This window comes from Grus americana, chromosome 2, assembly GCF_028858705.1.
Source record: "Grus americana isolate bGruAme1 chromosome 2, bGruAme1.mat, whole genome shotgun sequence".
Taxonomy (NCBI): domain Eukaryota; kingdom Metazoa; phylum Chordata; class Aves; order Gruiformes; family Gruidae; genus Grus; species Grus americana.
Genome location: NC_072853.1, coordinates 97,450,910 through 97,468,987, shown reverse-complemented (window position 1 = coordinate 97,468,987; position 18,078 = coordinate 97,450,910). Strand labels below are relative to the sequence as shown.

General features: G+C 44.2%; 1 protein-coding gene across 5 annotated transcripts in view; it reads right to left on the bottom strand.

Annotated features, from left to right (window-relative positions):
- PHACTR1 (phosphatase and actin regulator 1) overlaps positions 1-18,078 on the bottom strand; it is a 313,352-nt gene that overhangs the window by 6,790 nt on the left and 288,484 nt on the right. For all 5 annotated transcript variants that reach the window (XM_054818209.1, XM_054818208.1, XM_054818211.1 and 2 more), the window contains 4 exons: positions 16,374-16,429; positions 11,266-11,327; positions 3,376-3,516; positions 205-281 (listed from right to left, as the gene is read on the bottom strand). In XM_054818209.1, coding sequence (XP_054674184.1) covers positions 205-281; positions 3,376-3,516; positions 11,266-11,327; positions 16,374-16,429 — 336 coding nt within the window. The remainder of the gene's footprint in view (positions 1-204; positions 282-3,375; positions 3,517-11,265; positions 11,328-16,373; positions 16,430-18,078) is intronic.

Below are 18,078 nucleotides of genomic sequence, written 5' to 3'. Positions count from 1 at the left end.
CAGATGGCACATGCCTGCATACCGCCATGTAATAAGGCAGCATGAGTTCATCTGTGCGAGTTTCTTTTACAGCCTGTAATTCTAAATGTTGTTTAGACCTCATGGTGTGTTCGGTGGGTGTTGGGAGAAACAGCTGCTGGGTTGTTTTTTTTTTAAAAAACAACAGTATTCATTGATAGTCTTAAAAAATTAATCTCAGCTTACCTTGTTAGATGTCTACTTAATTCATGAACTTCCATTTCAGTGCTTTTAAATTCATTAAGCTCTTTTCGAATGGCTGCCTGCAAAGGACAAATAAACTCATAAATGTATAAATGAGAGAGATCAAAATAAGTTCACTTTGTTCTCAAAACAGTATATTAAAAGTGAAGCAGATAGATAACAGCAGAAAGACAAAGAAAATCGTAAAAAAGACTTTAAAATGTGAAAAGGAGCAGAGATAAACATGTTCTAAATCACATAAAAGGAAGAGATAAATGCTTCCTTGGAATGGCTCAATTTGAAACCATATTGTAGACAACGCAGATACAGAACCCAATTCTGGCTTATTATGTAAACACTTTCATCTACAAAATCCAAATTAGCATAAGCATGATTAAAAAAAAGTGCACCAGAGTTTCTCAAACACTGCGATCTGTTTCAGAGCTGGACTGCGAGTAAGCTGGGCCCGGATCCTGCCAGACTCACATTTGAGATGTCTCCCGCCTTTACGCGGTCCTGAATTTCCCTGGACGAAGTTATCTAAAGTGGCTGAGCTGACTTGGGAGGGAAAGACGGATGCCTGGCTCCCTGCCCTCCTCTCTGCCTTGGGCTGTGCCCCTCTGTCCTCCTCCTCCCTTCTGACCCGGCTGCGCCATTTACTGAACCGATTCAAGGCACTAGTCCAGCAGGGAGCTACCCACAGGAGACCCACTGACCTACAGCCTCTGCGGTTTCTCCACGAGGGAAAAGAAAACGAGGCAGGAAGAGAAATATTGAAGAATTAAAAAAAAAAAAAAAGAAGGGGTGACTTGGAGGGACTCAGCTTCATGTTGGAGAGGGGGCTCAGCAGAGCTGGCTCAAGTCCCAAGCCCCAAAGTCAAGACTTCTGACAGCCCTGTGATATTTGTAGCTCACAAGTGGGTTTCACTGTGAGCGTACAGAGAGGATGTGCAAGGTGGCTGCTGCAGCCCAATGGTCCCGCGAGTCCAAGGTGCGTGCCACTGCCTTTCCCTTTGATGCTGGAATCGGCACCAGCGGCTGCTCCAGTTGGCGGTACTCGTGTCTGCCAGGAATTTTTCTCCATGAAGGAAATCTAAACTAGTACGAACAGCACGAGCCCGGAACAGGGCTTTTGCAACAGCCGCTGATCCAGTCACCAACTCCCTTTGCCTTGACAAGCCCTAAATGATCTACAGAAAAGGCCCCTTGTGCTCTTTCTGCACAGCTTTGGTTTTTTCATTTACCTTGGAACTGTCTGTCAGGCTCTGCCTCCATCTATCAGGACGGAGCGATGGCTGTGCAGCAACTCAAGGGCCTACCTTCAGCAGACCAATTTGCTGCTTAAGCGACTGTGAAGGAGCCACGCGGGCTGCCGACTCCCACAAGGTCTGAAATCTGTTCCTCCCTGCATCCCTCATCTGTTGGAGAGCTTTAAGAGTGCCCTTTTTATTCCTGTAACAGTCAGACCGGGTAAAGATGAAGTAAGACTGAACGGCGTTCCCTACATCCAGCATACAAAACAAGATTTACTGACAAACAGCGAAGTCTGTTACTAAAATCTATTTTTGTAATAAATCTAGCCTGGGCTGACCAATGAAGACGGTTATTGAATCAAAGCTCTGGAAGAAAATAATCTTTTATAGGATGTTGCAACTTTGTCAGACATTTTAGAGTTGTTTCCCATTTGTCTGGCTATTTTTTCCAACAGTGGACACAGTGGTGGGGAAAAGCCGGTCACCTGACTGGCAGAAATCAGAATACCACCTGTATGAGCCAAACCCAAAAAATAATGTATCTGCTTCCTTATGCCATAGGGGGCATTAATATTAGAATGACTAAACATTTCTTTTTCTCCTGCTTTGCTTAGAAAAGGTTCACTTGGAGAACTTAAACCCTTTGCTCTGTGTACTGACTTTGCACATGCATTATAAAAAAGAAAAAAGTGACCTCAAAGTATTTTGCCTTAATACCGAGTTCTTTACCAGGCTATATTTAATAGTGGTATTTACTACTTGTTTTTTTTCACAGACACAGGATGAGGAAGGACCTCTTTGGACACCAAATCTGAAGTCTTTCATCCCAGACAGGGATCTCTCAAAGGCTGCAGAACCAGTCGTGGCTTTATTCCCTCCCTCATCTACCAACTTGGATAATATAACTGAGCCAGTTGAATAAAATCTTGTCCACCATGGTGAGGTAAAATGGGAAAATCTAATTTGACCCAGTATATTATGTTCTGTGGACAGTCCAGAGGAAGTTTTTCTTTTTTTTTCCCAGATCATTTTATGCTACATTAACTTATCCAAAGCTAAACTGAAAAAGCCCTCTGTCAAGGAGAAAACCAGCGGTCACAAAACTATACAAATCCTTTGGTGAAATTATACAAGTAGAATGGGCCGCCCTTCACCTCTGTGAATAAAACCAAGAGCACCATGAATGAGCGGTATGGCCAGGAATCCTGCTCCTGTCTCTAAACACTGGACACGATCGTCTCCATTGCTGTATGAGTCCCGCAGCAAAGAAATAGTTGGGTACCTGAAAGTCTTTAAACTTACATGGGCATCACTGAGTCACTAAAGCATGGGAGTCACTGATCAGCCTCATAGTTCTCTTTTCTTACAGTGGCCATAAAACATTTAAGTCTTCTTGCTGAGGCACCATTAAGACCCTCAGGATAATGACTGTTATCATTTGCCAGCAATTTAACTCCTCTGCCACCAAAGACACCACTTAGTGAAGGCCCCACGGGTGCTCAAGAGGACAGTGCACTCGATACCAAATATACAGCTTTTCTTCATCTGCAGGGCTCATGCGATTTCAGTTTAGGGCTTAAAATACTCTGTGGAACGGGGCAGAAATCCTGAGTAAACACCCCTGTCGTAACACACTAGAGAGGAGTTGCCTGGCTCAGTGGGAGGTGCTTTTGCCAGTTATTTGACCTACCTGCTGCCATTTTTGCACCTAAGCCTGCTCCGTCCTGGCACAGCAATTCTGGCAAGTGCTGCTGTCACGCTGCTCTGCGAGGTCATGCAGGAGCTCTCAGCTGGCAGCATTATGTGGCAAGACCAAAACCAAGAAACAAGTAACAGGGTTTTGAGGGACCCAAGGGATGCCGTTTGCCACGACATGCTCCAGCTATTCACATCATGGCTCTCCCAAAGTTGCTCCACTTACTTTGTCGGCGGCTGTGAGCCGTGTCCAGGGTTTGTCTGCCCTCCTGTCGTAATCCTGCGCATCTGCCACTTCTACGTAGTCACTGAAGCGGATGAGGATCTTCCTCTCACGTAGCTCTTCTACCGTGGGCCTTTGACTGAGCTGCAGGTTTGAGGAAGGAGTGGAAAAAGACATGAGGACTTCACTTTTTCCCTGCAGAGTGCTGGTTGGGGATTTATTTTCTACAACCATCGTTATAATAATAAGAGGCTTCAGATGTTACCAGCACCGTTGCTTTTATCAACCTTTCACGGAACTGCTACTTGGGAGATAACCTCGTTACAGCCCCTTGAATATCATCCCACGTTGCTGCCAGAGCAGCACACTGTTGTTTGGGATGCAGCTGTGGCTGGAGACCCCAATCCCTGGCTGAGGTTGATCGCCCCTGGCAGAAATGAGATGTAAAGCAGGAAAGTCTCCTAGTGCACGGATGTCTGGGGAAGAGATGGAGACCACAGCACAACTTTAAAACTACGTGCACGTGCTGTACGCTCCCCAGCCTTGAGCTGCTGTGTGTGCCTGGAAAGAGTCCGGCAAAGGCACCGAGTCACTCCTGCCCTAAATTATGTGCAAAAGGGACTTTCCTTACCATTCTGATATTCTGCAAACTTGTCCTTACCTCCAGAAAAGGCAGGCAGGGTGATGACTATTGCTCATTGAACTTTTTTCACTGTGTGCTGCAGCTTAAGTTTGTGTCACAGCGTATTTGACTTTTAACAGTTCACGTCACATGCTACAGGCCAAGAAAAAAATAACTGCAAGGATGGATTGTATCATGTCGAGGAAACATCTTCATTGTTCCAAAGCATTTCTTTCAAATTCCACAGCAGAATAGCAGCCACGGTCAAAACTCTCCTTTCAAATTAGAACCAGTACACTGCCATGTAATGCCCTTGCCTAGGACAGCTGGCATCAGTCAAGTCGCAGCTTCGCAGTTCATGTGTTGTCCCCATAGCCATTTTAGGGTAAATTACAACATTTAATAGGGGGAAAACTCTTTGCTGGTTTGAAAAAGAGCTACTCTGAAACTTCTGAATATTGCAAAGATCTTAAAACTAGAGAGTTTTCTCACACCCACCTTCTTCTATGGGAGGCATGAAGTCTCCTGGGGCGAGCTTCTCTGCGTCTGTTTATCACACAACATTGATAAGCTTCCTCTTGTTTCTTCCAAGAGTTTCCCAAAACAAGTCCCATTTTATATACCCACTTTCAGGCCAGCCATGCTCACATCAGCCAAAGAGCATGTATGCAGTGAGGTGAGCAAGCAGCACGACTTTCTGAACTCAGACTACAGGTTTTGGGGATCCTTTTTTAAAAACTGGAATGCATGCATAGTAGGCGTAACCTTTTTTTTTTTCTCTTGTCTTTTAGACAACAGGACAAACCTATCTGTGAGCTACAGTACCATGTCAGAAAAGCCAGAGAGCACAATAAGGTAGATCGAAACACATACAGATTTAAAAATGTTATTTTTCACTCCAGCAGAACAGAATTGCCTCTTCAGCCTGCAGCCCTGATACCTCTGCCTAAGTGACCTGCAAGCCAAATACACACTGCAATTAATAGACGGGCTTTTACCAAAAGCAAGCAAACCAAACTACTATACCATGCTTGGATCACAGTTACGCTATGAGTGAGGCTTCTCTCTGTCCTACAGCTCATCTTGAATGTGATTTCAAATTGCTAGGTTTTTCTAGCAGCCCTAGCGCTAGGAGCTGCAGGTTTGTTAGCACTGATGCATTATTACTTAGCACAGCAGAATTTTGCTTCTGATTATTTAAAAATCGAAGCCCTGACTACGGGAATCAAGAATCTTTATGCTGAAATAATATTATGATTACACCCCAAAATTTCAAAGGTAAGGGTGAGACTCCATCTTCACTTGCATCAACTGATTCTTTTCTCACAACAGTGCGAATTAAGGAGGAATCACCAGTATTATCTATACATTTCTCAGCTTTTATCATTTTAGGATGTAGCCTAGATGTTGTTTCAAATTAGGATGGAGTTTTTTAAAAAATAAAATGTCTTATTACATGGACTATGATGACACCAACAAAATATGAAATCCTGTGAATTAAACTCTGTGTTTCTAAATGGCTACAAGGGAAGCAGGAGCTCCTATAAGCTTTCCAAGTTGGAAGAGGACTTTCACAAAATGACTGGCTCTATGTCACAGCTTCTGTCAGCTCTTGACGTTAGCCGGCTTTTACATTTGTGCTAATCTAAGTGATTAGCAAGTTTGTACACAGGAGAAGGCATGTGTCTGTTGATAGACGGACACGTGCTCTGCCAGGCTGATGTCTAGGTGGTGTCAAGAGCACTGAAAGCCACAGAGGCAGCGGTACTTTTGCCAGTAATGTGAATTCACTGCTGGTATTTACCTCAATGCTGTGCTGGGTCTTAAACAGTTAATTTGGCTTCCTCGGTGTGCTAGGTGCCGGTTAAAATCAAAGAAACAACAGTAAATGTTAAGGGCCACATGATGAAATGAGACAAATCTGAGGTAAGTTCTCATGTTTGCAAGTGCACAAAAACCAGATTAGGTACATCACCCGCACACGTTACAGCGCTGAAACTCACTGTAACCCTTTGGTGGGTGTGAAGAACAGTGCGCTGAGTTAGACATGAAAAATGTCAAGGGCATAAGCACATATGGAACTTTGGTGTTAACGTGCATTTTTCATTCTTAGGCGACACCTGAATGTAAGACAGACTAAAAGGTGCTGCTTCCCTTCCTCTGAAGTCATACAACTATTATTGCGTATTATTTTCAGATGCCCTGCCTTTGCTTCAGAAACCTAGAACCAATGCAATTTCAGGTATTGATACACCCCACCAGAGCAGTGGGCAGTGTCTCCAAACCCACAGAGCAGTTGGAGCAAGTGAACCACAGACACCAAGCAACCAGCTCAAGGTGACCCAGGAGGCCCAGGGCAGAACTATGAACACAAAAAAAGATGCGCTGACTCTCGTATGCCAGTGCTCTGGCTGTGAAAGAGAGTCCTGAAATCCACATAGTTCATGTATAGCCATAAATCTACATATATTTACATATATAAATGCACACACAAAATATATTCAGTACATTAAACCCAAGCGCCAATCTGATCACACTAAATGAAGAGAGAGGGACAACCACACTGAGTGGTTTTCTACAAGCAATTAATTAAAATGGAATGGTTAACAAACTGCCCTGCCTCTTTCTTATGCCACTGCAGGGATTTCTTGTGAGCTGCAAAGCATGAGGGTCTCTCAGCATGTCTGGGCTACTCGGAGCACCCTTAACTCTTAAAGAGCTGGAAAAATAGCTTTGCTAACAGACTCTGAGTGGCTCCACTGCAGGTGTCAGTTCAATGTCTGTTCACGATAAGAGCACAGCTCACCTGAGATCTCACTTCGGAGTTTATTTTTATGACCTGCAAGCTGCGGTCTCTTGGGTCAAGATTACTTAATGTTACACAATCCTTCCTGGGCAACACCTAAGAATGAGCTCTGCTTCTTCTAGCAGGCAGAGAGAATAGAGTGCGTTCAAAACTTACAGTAAAAGGACATGGTCGAGGACATGATGCAATTGCTTGCACAAAGTGGTGGTGCTCCACGTGGGGAGAAAGGGACCTCACTCACTGAGCTGGACTCTTTTACTTACTTCTGTTAATGTCAGAGGGATGTGCGTGTGTGGGTCTGGACTTTTTCTGGGTGTACCTCCTGGGCATATACATTTCTTTTTCTTTATTGGTGAGGATTTCTGAGCTGAGGGAGAAGGACAACTTTATGGTAAGTGACCTCATTATTTGAGTGTGAACCAAACCAAAAACCTCTTTTGAAGTAAATGTATTTGTACTAATGGAAAAGCAGAGGACGGGACCTCCCAAGTCTTGTCAAGTTTTCCTCTGTATATTCTGGGTCACTGGAGATAAAAATGGGCATGTTTCAAGCTTTGATACTAAGCCAATTTGCAAGGGAAGATTTAACACAACCCCCTTTGTTCTCGGCATGGGAAACGAAGCAAACCCAAGCACTGCCACCAGGTAAAGTGGAAGGGGACGTACTCTTGCCAGTCTGGTCTTGGGAAATGCTGACTTTGCTCCGCTTCAGTCACAGTGAAGCTCATAGTCTTGTCACTTCATTGTTGCCTGCTTTGTTACTTTTGTTATGGTCATTCTTTAGGGAAGAAAGCATGGTGAAAAATTACAGATCTTAACTAGCAGTGCACACAATCCCCTTTCTCCTTTGCTCCTCAACCTTTGTGGTAAGACATACGAGCAGGATGTGATGAAAATGCCCCAAAGACCTTTCCCTCTGACTATAAATGCAGTTTATCCAAATTAGCCGGTAACCTTTTTTTTCTTTTCTGACCTTTTTCCCCCCACCTTCCTCTCACCTCCCTCTGATGAGTTGCACCTCTCTCAAGAGTTCATTATTTTGAACAGCCTGTGCTGATGCAAGCCAGTGGAGGTCAATTAAAGAAAAGATTGATCAGCAAGACATTTCCCAGTGAGGCACCAGCTTGCTCTCCAATGAACAGGGAGTTTAACTTGTACTGGGGCAGGAATTTAATGGGAGCAAAGATTTCAGATTATTGCATGGATTTTAAGAAACAGCCACACCTCATCACTTTGGTTGTCCTTATTACTGCTACAAGATGTTTTAGTTTTGGAGCTAGACTGCCGGGAAAAATTAGCTATTGACAGTGGGGGATAGGAAGCAGTAAACAGCTCAGGGGAACAGGGAGCATGATGCTATTTGAGAGAAGAGAAGGTAGGAAAAAAAGAGTTTTATTCCTCCTTGCAAGTGATTTGTAACATGTTCTGTCAATCCAGGCTACGACTCTCTCTCTGTAATCGAACTCCTCAGGGGGAGTTCAGGCTTGTGTTAATTGCCTTGCGGCTCAGCCAAATTCACTGCGGTCCAGAGAGGATAAATGCTTAGTAGTAATTCCTGGGGGCCCAGAATTACCTCCTTGTGGCGGGGACCCGCCTGCAACACTTCTCCCAGAGGGCCTCTGCACGTTAATATTCCTGGAATGGGATTGCGGGCCAAGACCATTGCTCAGAGAAATCTTCCCTCCTAATCCACGTGTCCCTCCACTTAAAGCAAGCTGCTCGGTGGGCGCCGTGGGGCAGGGAGAGGGAGCGCAGGGGTACCTGGGTGTGCAGAACCCACCTGTGGGCATCTCAGGTGACAGGCGAATGCACTTCACCTCTCCCTCCTCGGGCAGGAGGGACACGAGCTACAGAGAAACTGTACCAAGCAGCATTTGCCTCCTTTTTGTTCTTTGAATGGCAGCTATTCCCTATCCCCAGTTAATTTGGGGTTAGATGAGTCTGAGGGGATGAAAAGTGCTTAAAGGGGTAGCTCGCTATAGGTCACCTGATTTTTAAAAAATTTTTTTTTAGAAATTGCCTGTCCAGATGATGAATTCAACTGGATATTTATTGCTGACTTCAATAAGGCATCTAGACCTAGCAAGGTAATCTTACTTATTACAGCATGTCATGTTACAACTTATCATCATAATACTGTAACAAAATGTCAGTGCTGAAGGAATTTTAAGAACAGCTTTTTAATGGATGAAGTGAGTTGTTCCCTTGGAGTTGAAGTGACGCCACCAAAAAAAATTGGGGACAGTAGCAGTTTCTATAGCACAAGGTCAAAAGTCTTTTCAGTGGCTTCTGCAGAACCCCCTTCCCTTCTTATTACCAACTGCACATGGCTACAAGGAGGCAACGCGGCGTACTTTCCTTACGTTGAATTTACCCTGTGGGCATGTGTGTGCATTAAAACTCAGTGCAAACAGAAAGGTCTGCTGGGCAAAACACTTGCCGTGCTCAATTAAACTTCTGCTTGATCTGAGGTTTCAAATCCTTTGGTAATAAGACTTCAGTACAAATCAACAGAAGGAGCCTGCCACTCTGCTGTAGATGCAGCGACGCATCTGGGACATGCTCATGAAAGGCAGAGCTGGGGAATAACAACAATTTTTGCAAGATTCACTAGGTGGCTGGCATTTCTAGTTGTTATCTATCCACTCGCACACTTTATTTACTTCTTTCCTCTAGTGATTTCTGAGCTTTTATGACAGTATATTTAGTAGGTGAGAGCAAAATGTGTCATTCGACCAGGCCCGTGGTTCTTTCATTAAAATTGCAGTGTGTCACTAGAACAATTTACAACAGTTTAAACAGATGATCAAAATCAAACAATGCTAAGTCACGTTGCTACCAACCTCACAAACGTGGAGGAGAAAAATCTTTACTAGGGAAGAAGCCAAAACCGGCCAAAAGGAATGTGACCGGGAACTGGGGGTATGAACATTAAAGAGCCGACTGCCAGGGACTTGGACTGACGCTGTAGTTCCTACTTAGAAGTGCAACCGAGACAAAGGAAGAAATCTCACAGAAGACTGCTGAGGTTTCAGGGAGCAGGCACTGCTGCAATGCTATAGCAGCCTGGCTGTCTTACTTTAGCTAGTAGCTGTGGCCTCTACCTGCAACAGACAATTCATGTGCTTTGTACCTTTCCTACCAAATAGCGGAGGATGGGAACTGTACGGCGATAATGCCGTCTGGGTTAGCAAGCCTCCGTTTCTTAGGCATCAGATTGGGTATGGGTAGCTTTGCTTTTTATCTGTTACAGCTGTTCATCAAATGGCATGAAGCTTTGGATTGGATTCCTGTACGTGTTTACCCTTCAGCGTACTGTGAAATTGAAAGCCTGATAAAATGGTATTTCCGGCCTTTGCGCAGAGCTTGAGTCCCATGAAACATCTGCAATGCAGTTAGGATCTTTTCTTTCAGGCAGTGCCACGAGGGGATGCGAGGAATTTAAGGGTTTTAAAAATAATATTACAGCTCTCTTGGCCCCATTCTTAGCTCCTGCAGACAACAGCAGTATTGCCCCGTTGGTGATGGAGAACTCTACTGATTTACGTGAGCTGAGAACAAGGTGTGAGACTTTTAATCATGAAGGAAAACAACCCAGCTCTCTGAATGTAACCTTTGCATGCATATTTACGGTGCTTTCCTTGTCATTATTTATACCATGAAAGCTTGTGATTACACAGGTCAAAAAGACTAAGCCACCTAAAAACATACAGGAAGGGGGCGGTGCTGCTTAACAAGCACGTGAGTTTTAAGGAGGCTTTCTGCACCTCTGGAGACAGGAAATGTGTCAGTGGTGAAATGTAGTCTATATCTGGATGGATTGTTGGCTATGTATATTGGGGCATCTGTAGACATTTTGGGGCATCTGTACACATTTACGCCAGCTGCAAAACTGAACGTGTGTATCTGAAATGACTCTCCTTCAATTTTAAGAGTAAATGACTTTCAAATGGGTGGAAAACCAAATCCAAACTATGCTGTTCTGTTTGTCCTTCCCTGCCAATGCAAGATTGTTTTTTGTACTATACGCCATTTTGCGAGTGCTTGTCTCTAGTTAGTTCAAACGCCCCAAGTGACAATCTCCCTGTCCAGAAAAAGCTTATTTCCCAATTTAATGCTTTTTTAGGTGGAATTTTCAAATGCAATCAGCATTGCTTTAACTTTGTTCTCCCTTCATAATGGCTGCAGAAGCCATTACATTTACAGGGAGCATGGTTAGACCAATGCTAGGCTCTGTATCCTTTGCTGTTCAAAGCTCCTCTTGCTATAAAAACTAGATCTTGTTTTGTCCAGTTTCAAAATGTTACTGGCAATAGCCTGCAAAGCGGTTCCCTTCCCTGTCTATGGACTTACACACCAGAACATTGGTGATTTCTTTTAAGACTGGTTCACACTCTACTTTTGAAAATGGTGCTGAGGGAGAAAGTTACAGTAGTGTCATAATAGGATCAAAGTTGCTTCTCACCTTACGTGTTAATCTTCTCTTTATCTCTCGCTTTTCCTCCTGCTCCTCTTGCTCATTCCGGGCTGTAAAAGATTCACAAGGATCTCAGGCTGCGGACTCATCAAGCATGCACAGTATGCAACAAAATAAGCCTCTCCATCAGTATATTAATATTTCAGAACCTCTCTGATGCACAGTGTGTTCCTCTGGGCCTGGTGAACTTCCTCAATCCATAGCTACTGCACTTCTTCACACACTGCATAAAACATCTCCAGCCTCCTTCCTTTCCCTGTGCTGGCACCTCTTCACGTGTGTCATTTTCTCGAAGGGCCAGGCAGCGAGCCAGCTCTTCAGAAACTGTTCTCTTCCTGCCCACAGGCCTGGTGGCCTCACGGGGTTCAGCTATGATACGGCTGGATTCTGCGAGGCTGCAAGGTCAATGGTTGGAAAAGAAACACAGGCTTCCCCCCGCCATCTACAGAATAATTCCTCTGCAGCTACTCTTTAGAGAGAATGGAAGGAAAACTCAGAGTAGGGATGCCAAGCAAAATCTGTAACTTCCCATGACCTGAGCAGAGGAAGGAGAGAGTGTCCTTCCATCATGAGCTTTCACAGCATTGCACTAGAGCATAAAAGCATGTCCTAGGGCAATCCACTTTCAACATTAAGCCAAAAAATCATGTTACAAGCTCTTACCAGGCCAAGTCTCAACCATTATCCCTCAAGAGGACAATAACACTAACTCTTCTTCAACTTAGGAGCAGGCTGTCATGCATGTCTTTGCACTGAACTTTACTAAAAGTCACTAAAAGCCCAGGTTTCTTGGTTCTCAGCTCCTCAATCCGTTAGGATCCATTTCCACTGCTTTGTTGATGGCTGAATTGCTCCTTACATGCATAACAGGCAAGAGCAAAAACAACTGATCAGCTTTTCCTCCAAGTACCCTGTGTACCCCTGATATGATCCGGTTTTCACTCAGATAGGACTAGTTCAGGCAGGAATAACTCACTTCAGGGGAGATTATGGACCTCAAAGGCCAGTTTGGGAAAGGTGGCTTGATTTAAATTGTCCAACTTTGGACAGAATTCAACCCAAGGGGGAATCCCACATTCCTCTCTGCTGATGCTATGGGAGAAGCAGGCATCCCTGGCAGAGTGGCAGTAACAAAGCGCCAGCCCTAACTTCTTCAGCCAGGCGAGCACAGGCCAGCACTCCCACTAACCAACCGGGACAAGCGAAAAATAACACAAGGAGGTCCTAACCCAGTGGAAGTCTGCACACAGTGGAGGAGATGCAAAGTTTCAAACTAACACATTCAAAATTGGAGCTTTCACCATATAGAAATAAGACCTAAGGTTCAGAGACCACAGAAGTCTCTGAGCAGGTGAGGAGGGCTCGGCTGGAAGGCGGGTGTCTTGCTGCTCAGGACAGTAGAGCTGACAGGTCTATCATGACTGCTCACTGACTTAGGCAGGACTGGGAAACCTCCACCAAAGTGGACAAAGAGCCCATCAATGTTACGGTGTTTTACAATACACTTCTGATCTTTAAATGCCATTTCACCAAAAATACCGCTTACATTTTCCAGAGGAAGGAAACTGATACTGGAGTAAAAAGAAGAGAAGACAGCAGGGACTCACAAACGGCGTTTTAAATGATAACTGGAATACCTACACTGATAAATATATTTTTTTCTCTTTCAGTGGTTCCTGTCTCTACTGGGCTGGATACTTTTCTAGCAATTGCTCCTCTAGCAATTTTGTTCTTCCCTTTGTGTCTCAAATTTGGACGAGCTGGTCCTGCAAATGCTTACTCTCAGAAACACAGCCACTAATAAATCCTTGTTAAAATTAAGCCAGAGAGACGTGGCGCTAATCAGAGCCCACACAGAGTCAGGGTAGAACTGCAAGCAGCTGAGGAGTTATGTATAAAACTTAGTTATGGCCATTCATTTTGGCACTTGGCATATGATGCTTTCTTTTCTCCTCACCTCTCAGCCCAGCCACCCACCTTCAGAGACAGCCAGGTGGGCTGAAGACCTCGGTCAGGTAAAAGCTGGGAATTAGGAATATATTCTCCGGAACTAGAAAGTGACTTTGTTTTAGCTATTTCTTTAAAGTTAATTAAGTCATGCCAATCTTGTGAAGCTACAAAACTGTTGCTGTATTTTATTTTATGTGTTTGGGAGATGCTCTGTTTCTCTAGACCTGTGTGCGTGAGAGTGGGTGGGTGTGGGTGCGATTTTCAAGCCTGATTTCTGTGCCAGTGCGAAATGTCCCCCAGCACAGTTGGAGACCCTCAGAGCCTACCAAACCATCATTTTTGTGAGGAATTTATGCAACACGGAATGTGCCAGGCTGACAGCTGAACTACTTGTATAAGTAAGTAGCATGGGGGTGCTGCACGAGGGGCACTGAGGCATCCTTCTTCATAAGGTAGGCCAGCAAGTACTAACTGCAGAAAGTGGTCTTTAGTCTTCACACTAACCCTGCAGGTCTGAACTCCTCTCACAAGGTGCCTCTGACTTAAATAAGAGTCAGTGAATTGGTCATATTTCACTGAAGCACCCTTCAAGCACCAGCATCCTCATTCTCTGTTTTTTTGCTGTGGCTGCTGTAATTTTACTGTTGCTACCAGCAAGTAGTGGAACTTGTGCAACGGATGCTTTGCTGTTGTAATTCAATAAAGATGACCATCTCATAATTATTGCAGCAGCATGGTGCTAGGAAGTGATCCCTTCACGTGTAAAGACTGGCTGTCCAACCACATTTTTTGCCTCATTTCTCCCCATCAGAATGGGCAATAATGCAGTTACCCATGTAACCGGAACATCATGGTACCAGACATGACATTTGCATCAAGGAGATTTCAGCTTTAACTGCAGAGGAAAACCTATTTCGTATACTTGGGAGCTTGCTAAGTTGTCTTTTTTTGTGTGTATTTGTGCTCTGAACTGGGCTTTTGCAAATCGCTTGACCTGCTTATGCAGAGAATTAACACTCTCTTCATTATTGCTTTCTATGTCTCCTTTTCTCTAGGCGCCATTATATTTATTATAATTCTCCTTCCCAGAAATCTAGGGAAAGGAAACAGTGATGTACAAACCAGACACTATTTATTTTTACTTGTTTAAGGGTAGAGCATTTTTATGCTTTCTTTTTTTTAATTATGTCACTGTTTTAATTGTTTCTTCCTTTCCTGCTGTGCTTCACCAAAAGTTGGGATGCCTTGGAAATACCACATTACTTTTTCTTGTAATTATGAAGTTGTTTGTCTACCAAGACACACATGTTTTGGGGCAGATCTGTGCTTAGGAACCAAGCTACAAAAATTCCATTTAGGAAATACAATATAGTTCTGGATTCAGGGTAATATTTTCAAACACATCCATGTCATTTAAGAGCCTTTATTCAATTAAAAAATAAACTAATGCGACTTGGGGGATAATTCCTCTAAAATGTAAGACATCTTCAGGTCGCTACGTGACTGCTGCACTTGGCAGTGCGACCTTTAAGAATCTCTGCAAGGCACCCAGCGTTGGAGATGCTGCCTCTCTGCTGATGCTGGTGCCAACACTGCTGCCCAAGCAGCTGCCCGAGACTCCCACCTCCCTCCAGCCACCTTCACCAGTGTTTACTGGTCACGCACCAGTGCCAGGTGGTGCATGATACATGTTGGGTCATGCTGGTGGCAAGTCCCGGGATGACAACATGAGCTGGTCAGAGAATTGGTCTCTGTTCCTCCTCGCCTGAGCCTGGCATCAGTCACGTTGCAGGTTCCCCCTCCTCCAGCTGTTCGGCTACCCACTCCGTGAGACAATCACATCTGGATCTGCCACCTGTTTCCCCAGTTTCTGCCCCTGACTTTCTCCAGCTGCCAGGTATGTGAGTTAGGAGTAGACGGTAGGAGCACAGCCATCCAAAGGGGGCTTACCCCCAAAAACTAGCTTTCCTGGCAGCCTCGGACTCAACCACACTGCTCTGCTGTCCAGTCTTTCCTCCTCTTTGCATTGACAGTGGAGTGTCTCTCTTTCTCTTTGTCTGCCACACATAATAACATGAATAGATGAAAAAACCCCGCTGAGCGTTAACACTATCATTAACTTGCTAGGAATTTGATTTTGAAGTATTTAATCAATCAATTCTGCTAATTTTCAGAGAATTGATCTTCTGATACCACATTTTTATGGTTCTGTACAATGCAGTTATTTGAACAACAAAGGAAAGTAAATTATGGACCTGCCTAAGAAGACACTATGGTATTTTAAGGTAGCATTTAGGAATATTTTTTTCTGTAGTAATTTTTTTAAATTTCCCTGGAATGATGGATTTACTAACTTAAAAAGAGAAGAACTTGTTTCTTTCATTTTCTGTTTCCAAAGTAATAACAACTAGATAAACAGTTTTTTTTTTTAATATTCAAAACACTTCAATGTGAGTAAAGAAACTCATTTTTTTTCCTATTCATTCATGAGATTATGGGATTCATGCTAGACTCAGTCCTGCTTCCCTTGAAACCGGTGGCAATGTATCTACTAACTTAACTCAGATCAGGGTCTCTAAATAGTATTTTGTCCCTTTAAAATATCATTTCACATTTTGAAGTTCTACCAGGTAGTTTTTGGCTGATATAAGGGAAGAGTTTTAGGGGAACATTTCAGGGAAATAATCCCGAGTCACATTGGTTTCTTTTTTTAATTGAATAAAGGCTCCACCTAGTCTAGGTTGCTGTGAAGATTTTTAGGAAAACTAATCAAGCCATGCCCTAATGCCTTTACTAACTTATAACAGGATGCTCATCTATGTAAAAGATGCTTAAAGGCTTTTCAGAACAACTGAACAGGAACTGTTTGGAACAGGACTTGCAAAAGAGATTCAACATCTGGGCTTTTTTCCCCCAAAGACCGTTCATTCTTGTGAATTTACTGACTCTGATTTTAAAAAACTGTTTCTGCAGCTCTAGATGTTGCTACAGACTTGCACACTTATTTGCATTTATGGTGCACTTTATCGTTATTAATGATGCAAGCACAGAACAGTTTATGGTTTATAAAAAACACACCCAATATATATCTAAACTAACCCAAACTAGCTGGCTTCAGGTTAAATGTCAGCAGTATTGGGACTTACGTTTCAGAATGTTCCTCTGCTCCAATTCTTCAGCAGTCGGCCTCTGGCTCAGTCGTCTGCGAAAAAAGTCCAAGATCAGTTTTTGGACCATATCACATTCTCCTCAGTTGTCTGTCTTGAAGAGTTATTTTGGGGTGTGAAAGGCAGAGCAGAAAGCACTGACACTGCTCCATTATGTACTCGGTACACCCGGACCATGCGTGACACAGACCATGCTTCGCTTTCGCAGTTTCCTCTGTTTTCAACTCACGAAAGACAAAATACGTTATGTCATCTTAGGCATGACTCTCCCACCCCTACCCCAGGCAGAGCTGCTGAAAGCTAAGCTACACAGATGTCTCCACTTAATTTCCTTCCTCCCATGCCTGCTTCCTGACTCGCGCAAGTATTTCTAGCTAAGACCCAGCTAACCCTCTCGCTGCCCTCTCGCCAGCCTCCTGACTGCGCCCCGTGGGTTCAAACAGCGTTTGAACACACAGACAGTCCACAGAGAAAACAAGGGACGGTTTGGCAGCGCCGAGGGCAGAACAATAGCAGCCCTCCTCCTCCACACGCTCACGTCCCTCCTCCTCTCGTGGCTTTTATTAAATCTTATATTGAAGGATCAGTGTGACTTGCTAGTCAACCTGTACGTAACAGGGTCACAACAAATGCAATCTAATTAAAAATGGGGACCCTGAGCATGGAAATGGTTTGAATATTCAGAATACAAAGCAAGGGAGAGAAGCACAAAGGGGTCTTTAGAAAACAAAGTGAACCCGGGAGATGACATCAGATGTCAACACTGTTGGGCCTCCCATTGCTGTCCTCCGAGTCAATGGGAGTTTTGTCAACGATGCCAGTGACAGCACAGAACCTCCTCTTCCTTCAGACATGGTCATTCAGAGCCATTCCCAACTTGGGGGCCCCAGTCTCTGCCACTTGGCTCATCAGTTCCCAAGTGAGGTTCCGGGTACTGATAAGAAACATGATATGAACACTGTCTGCATGGCTTCATCTTCTGCAATGAATGTTTCCCCCAACCCGGGGCACAGAAGCTCACTGAAACGGGGCTGTCTCTGGAAGGCTGGATGAGGGATGTCTGACAACGGCTCCTCACAACACAGGGGCTGATGCACACACATCCCCAGCCTTCTCCAGAGCCAGGGGTCTACGTGTGCGGCCGTTCAATACCCCTTCCCCTCACATTGTGCACGGTGCACAGGGCAGGGGTGGGTAGGAGCCCAGCACGTGGGGTGGGTAGGAGCCCACCTGCTACACTACCTGTATGAAGGCAGAAGCGCTACAGGCATCTGATTTCATATAGCCTGAAGATTTCCACCAGCAGAGGTGAGAGCAGCCATACATCCTGCGGGGCCACTTTACACCACGAAAACAAAACAGCAGAACACAGCCCTATTCCAGTGGAGAATCCGAAGTCATTAGCTTTGTCTCTTTCCCATGGCAGATTGAACATTCATCTCATTGGAAAAGTGTTGAAAGGGACAGAAACTCATCCTTAATTCAGAAGTAAAGAATATCTGCAAAGTACTTTGAAGACAGAAAGTGCTATTCAAGTGCTTGCTCTTACCATCTTTAAGATACAGTAGCTGTTGCTAATGGAAGACTTCACCTTAAGACTATGAAGCAATTAAAACTGCTTTATTTCTAGCAGTGCATGAGAATCAAAGAGAAAAAGTTGCCACTCTTAGCCCCACCGTGTGTC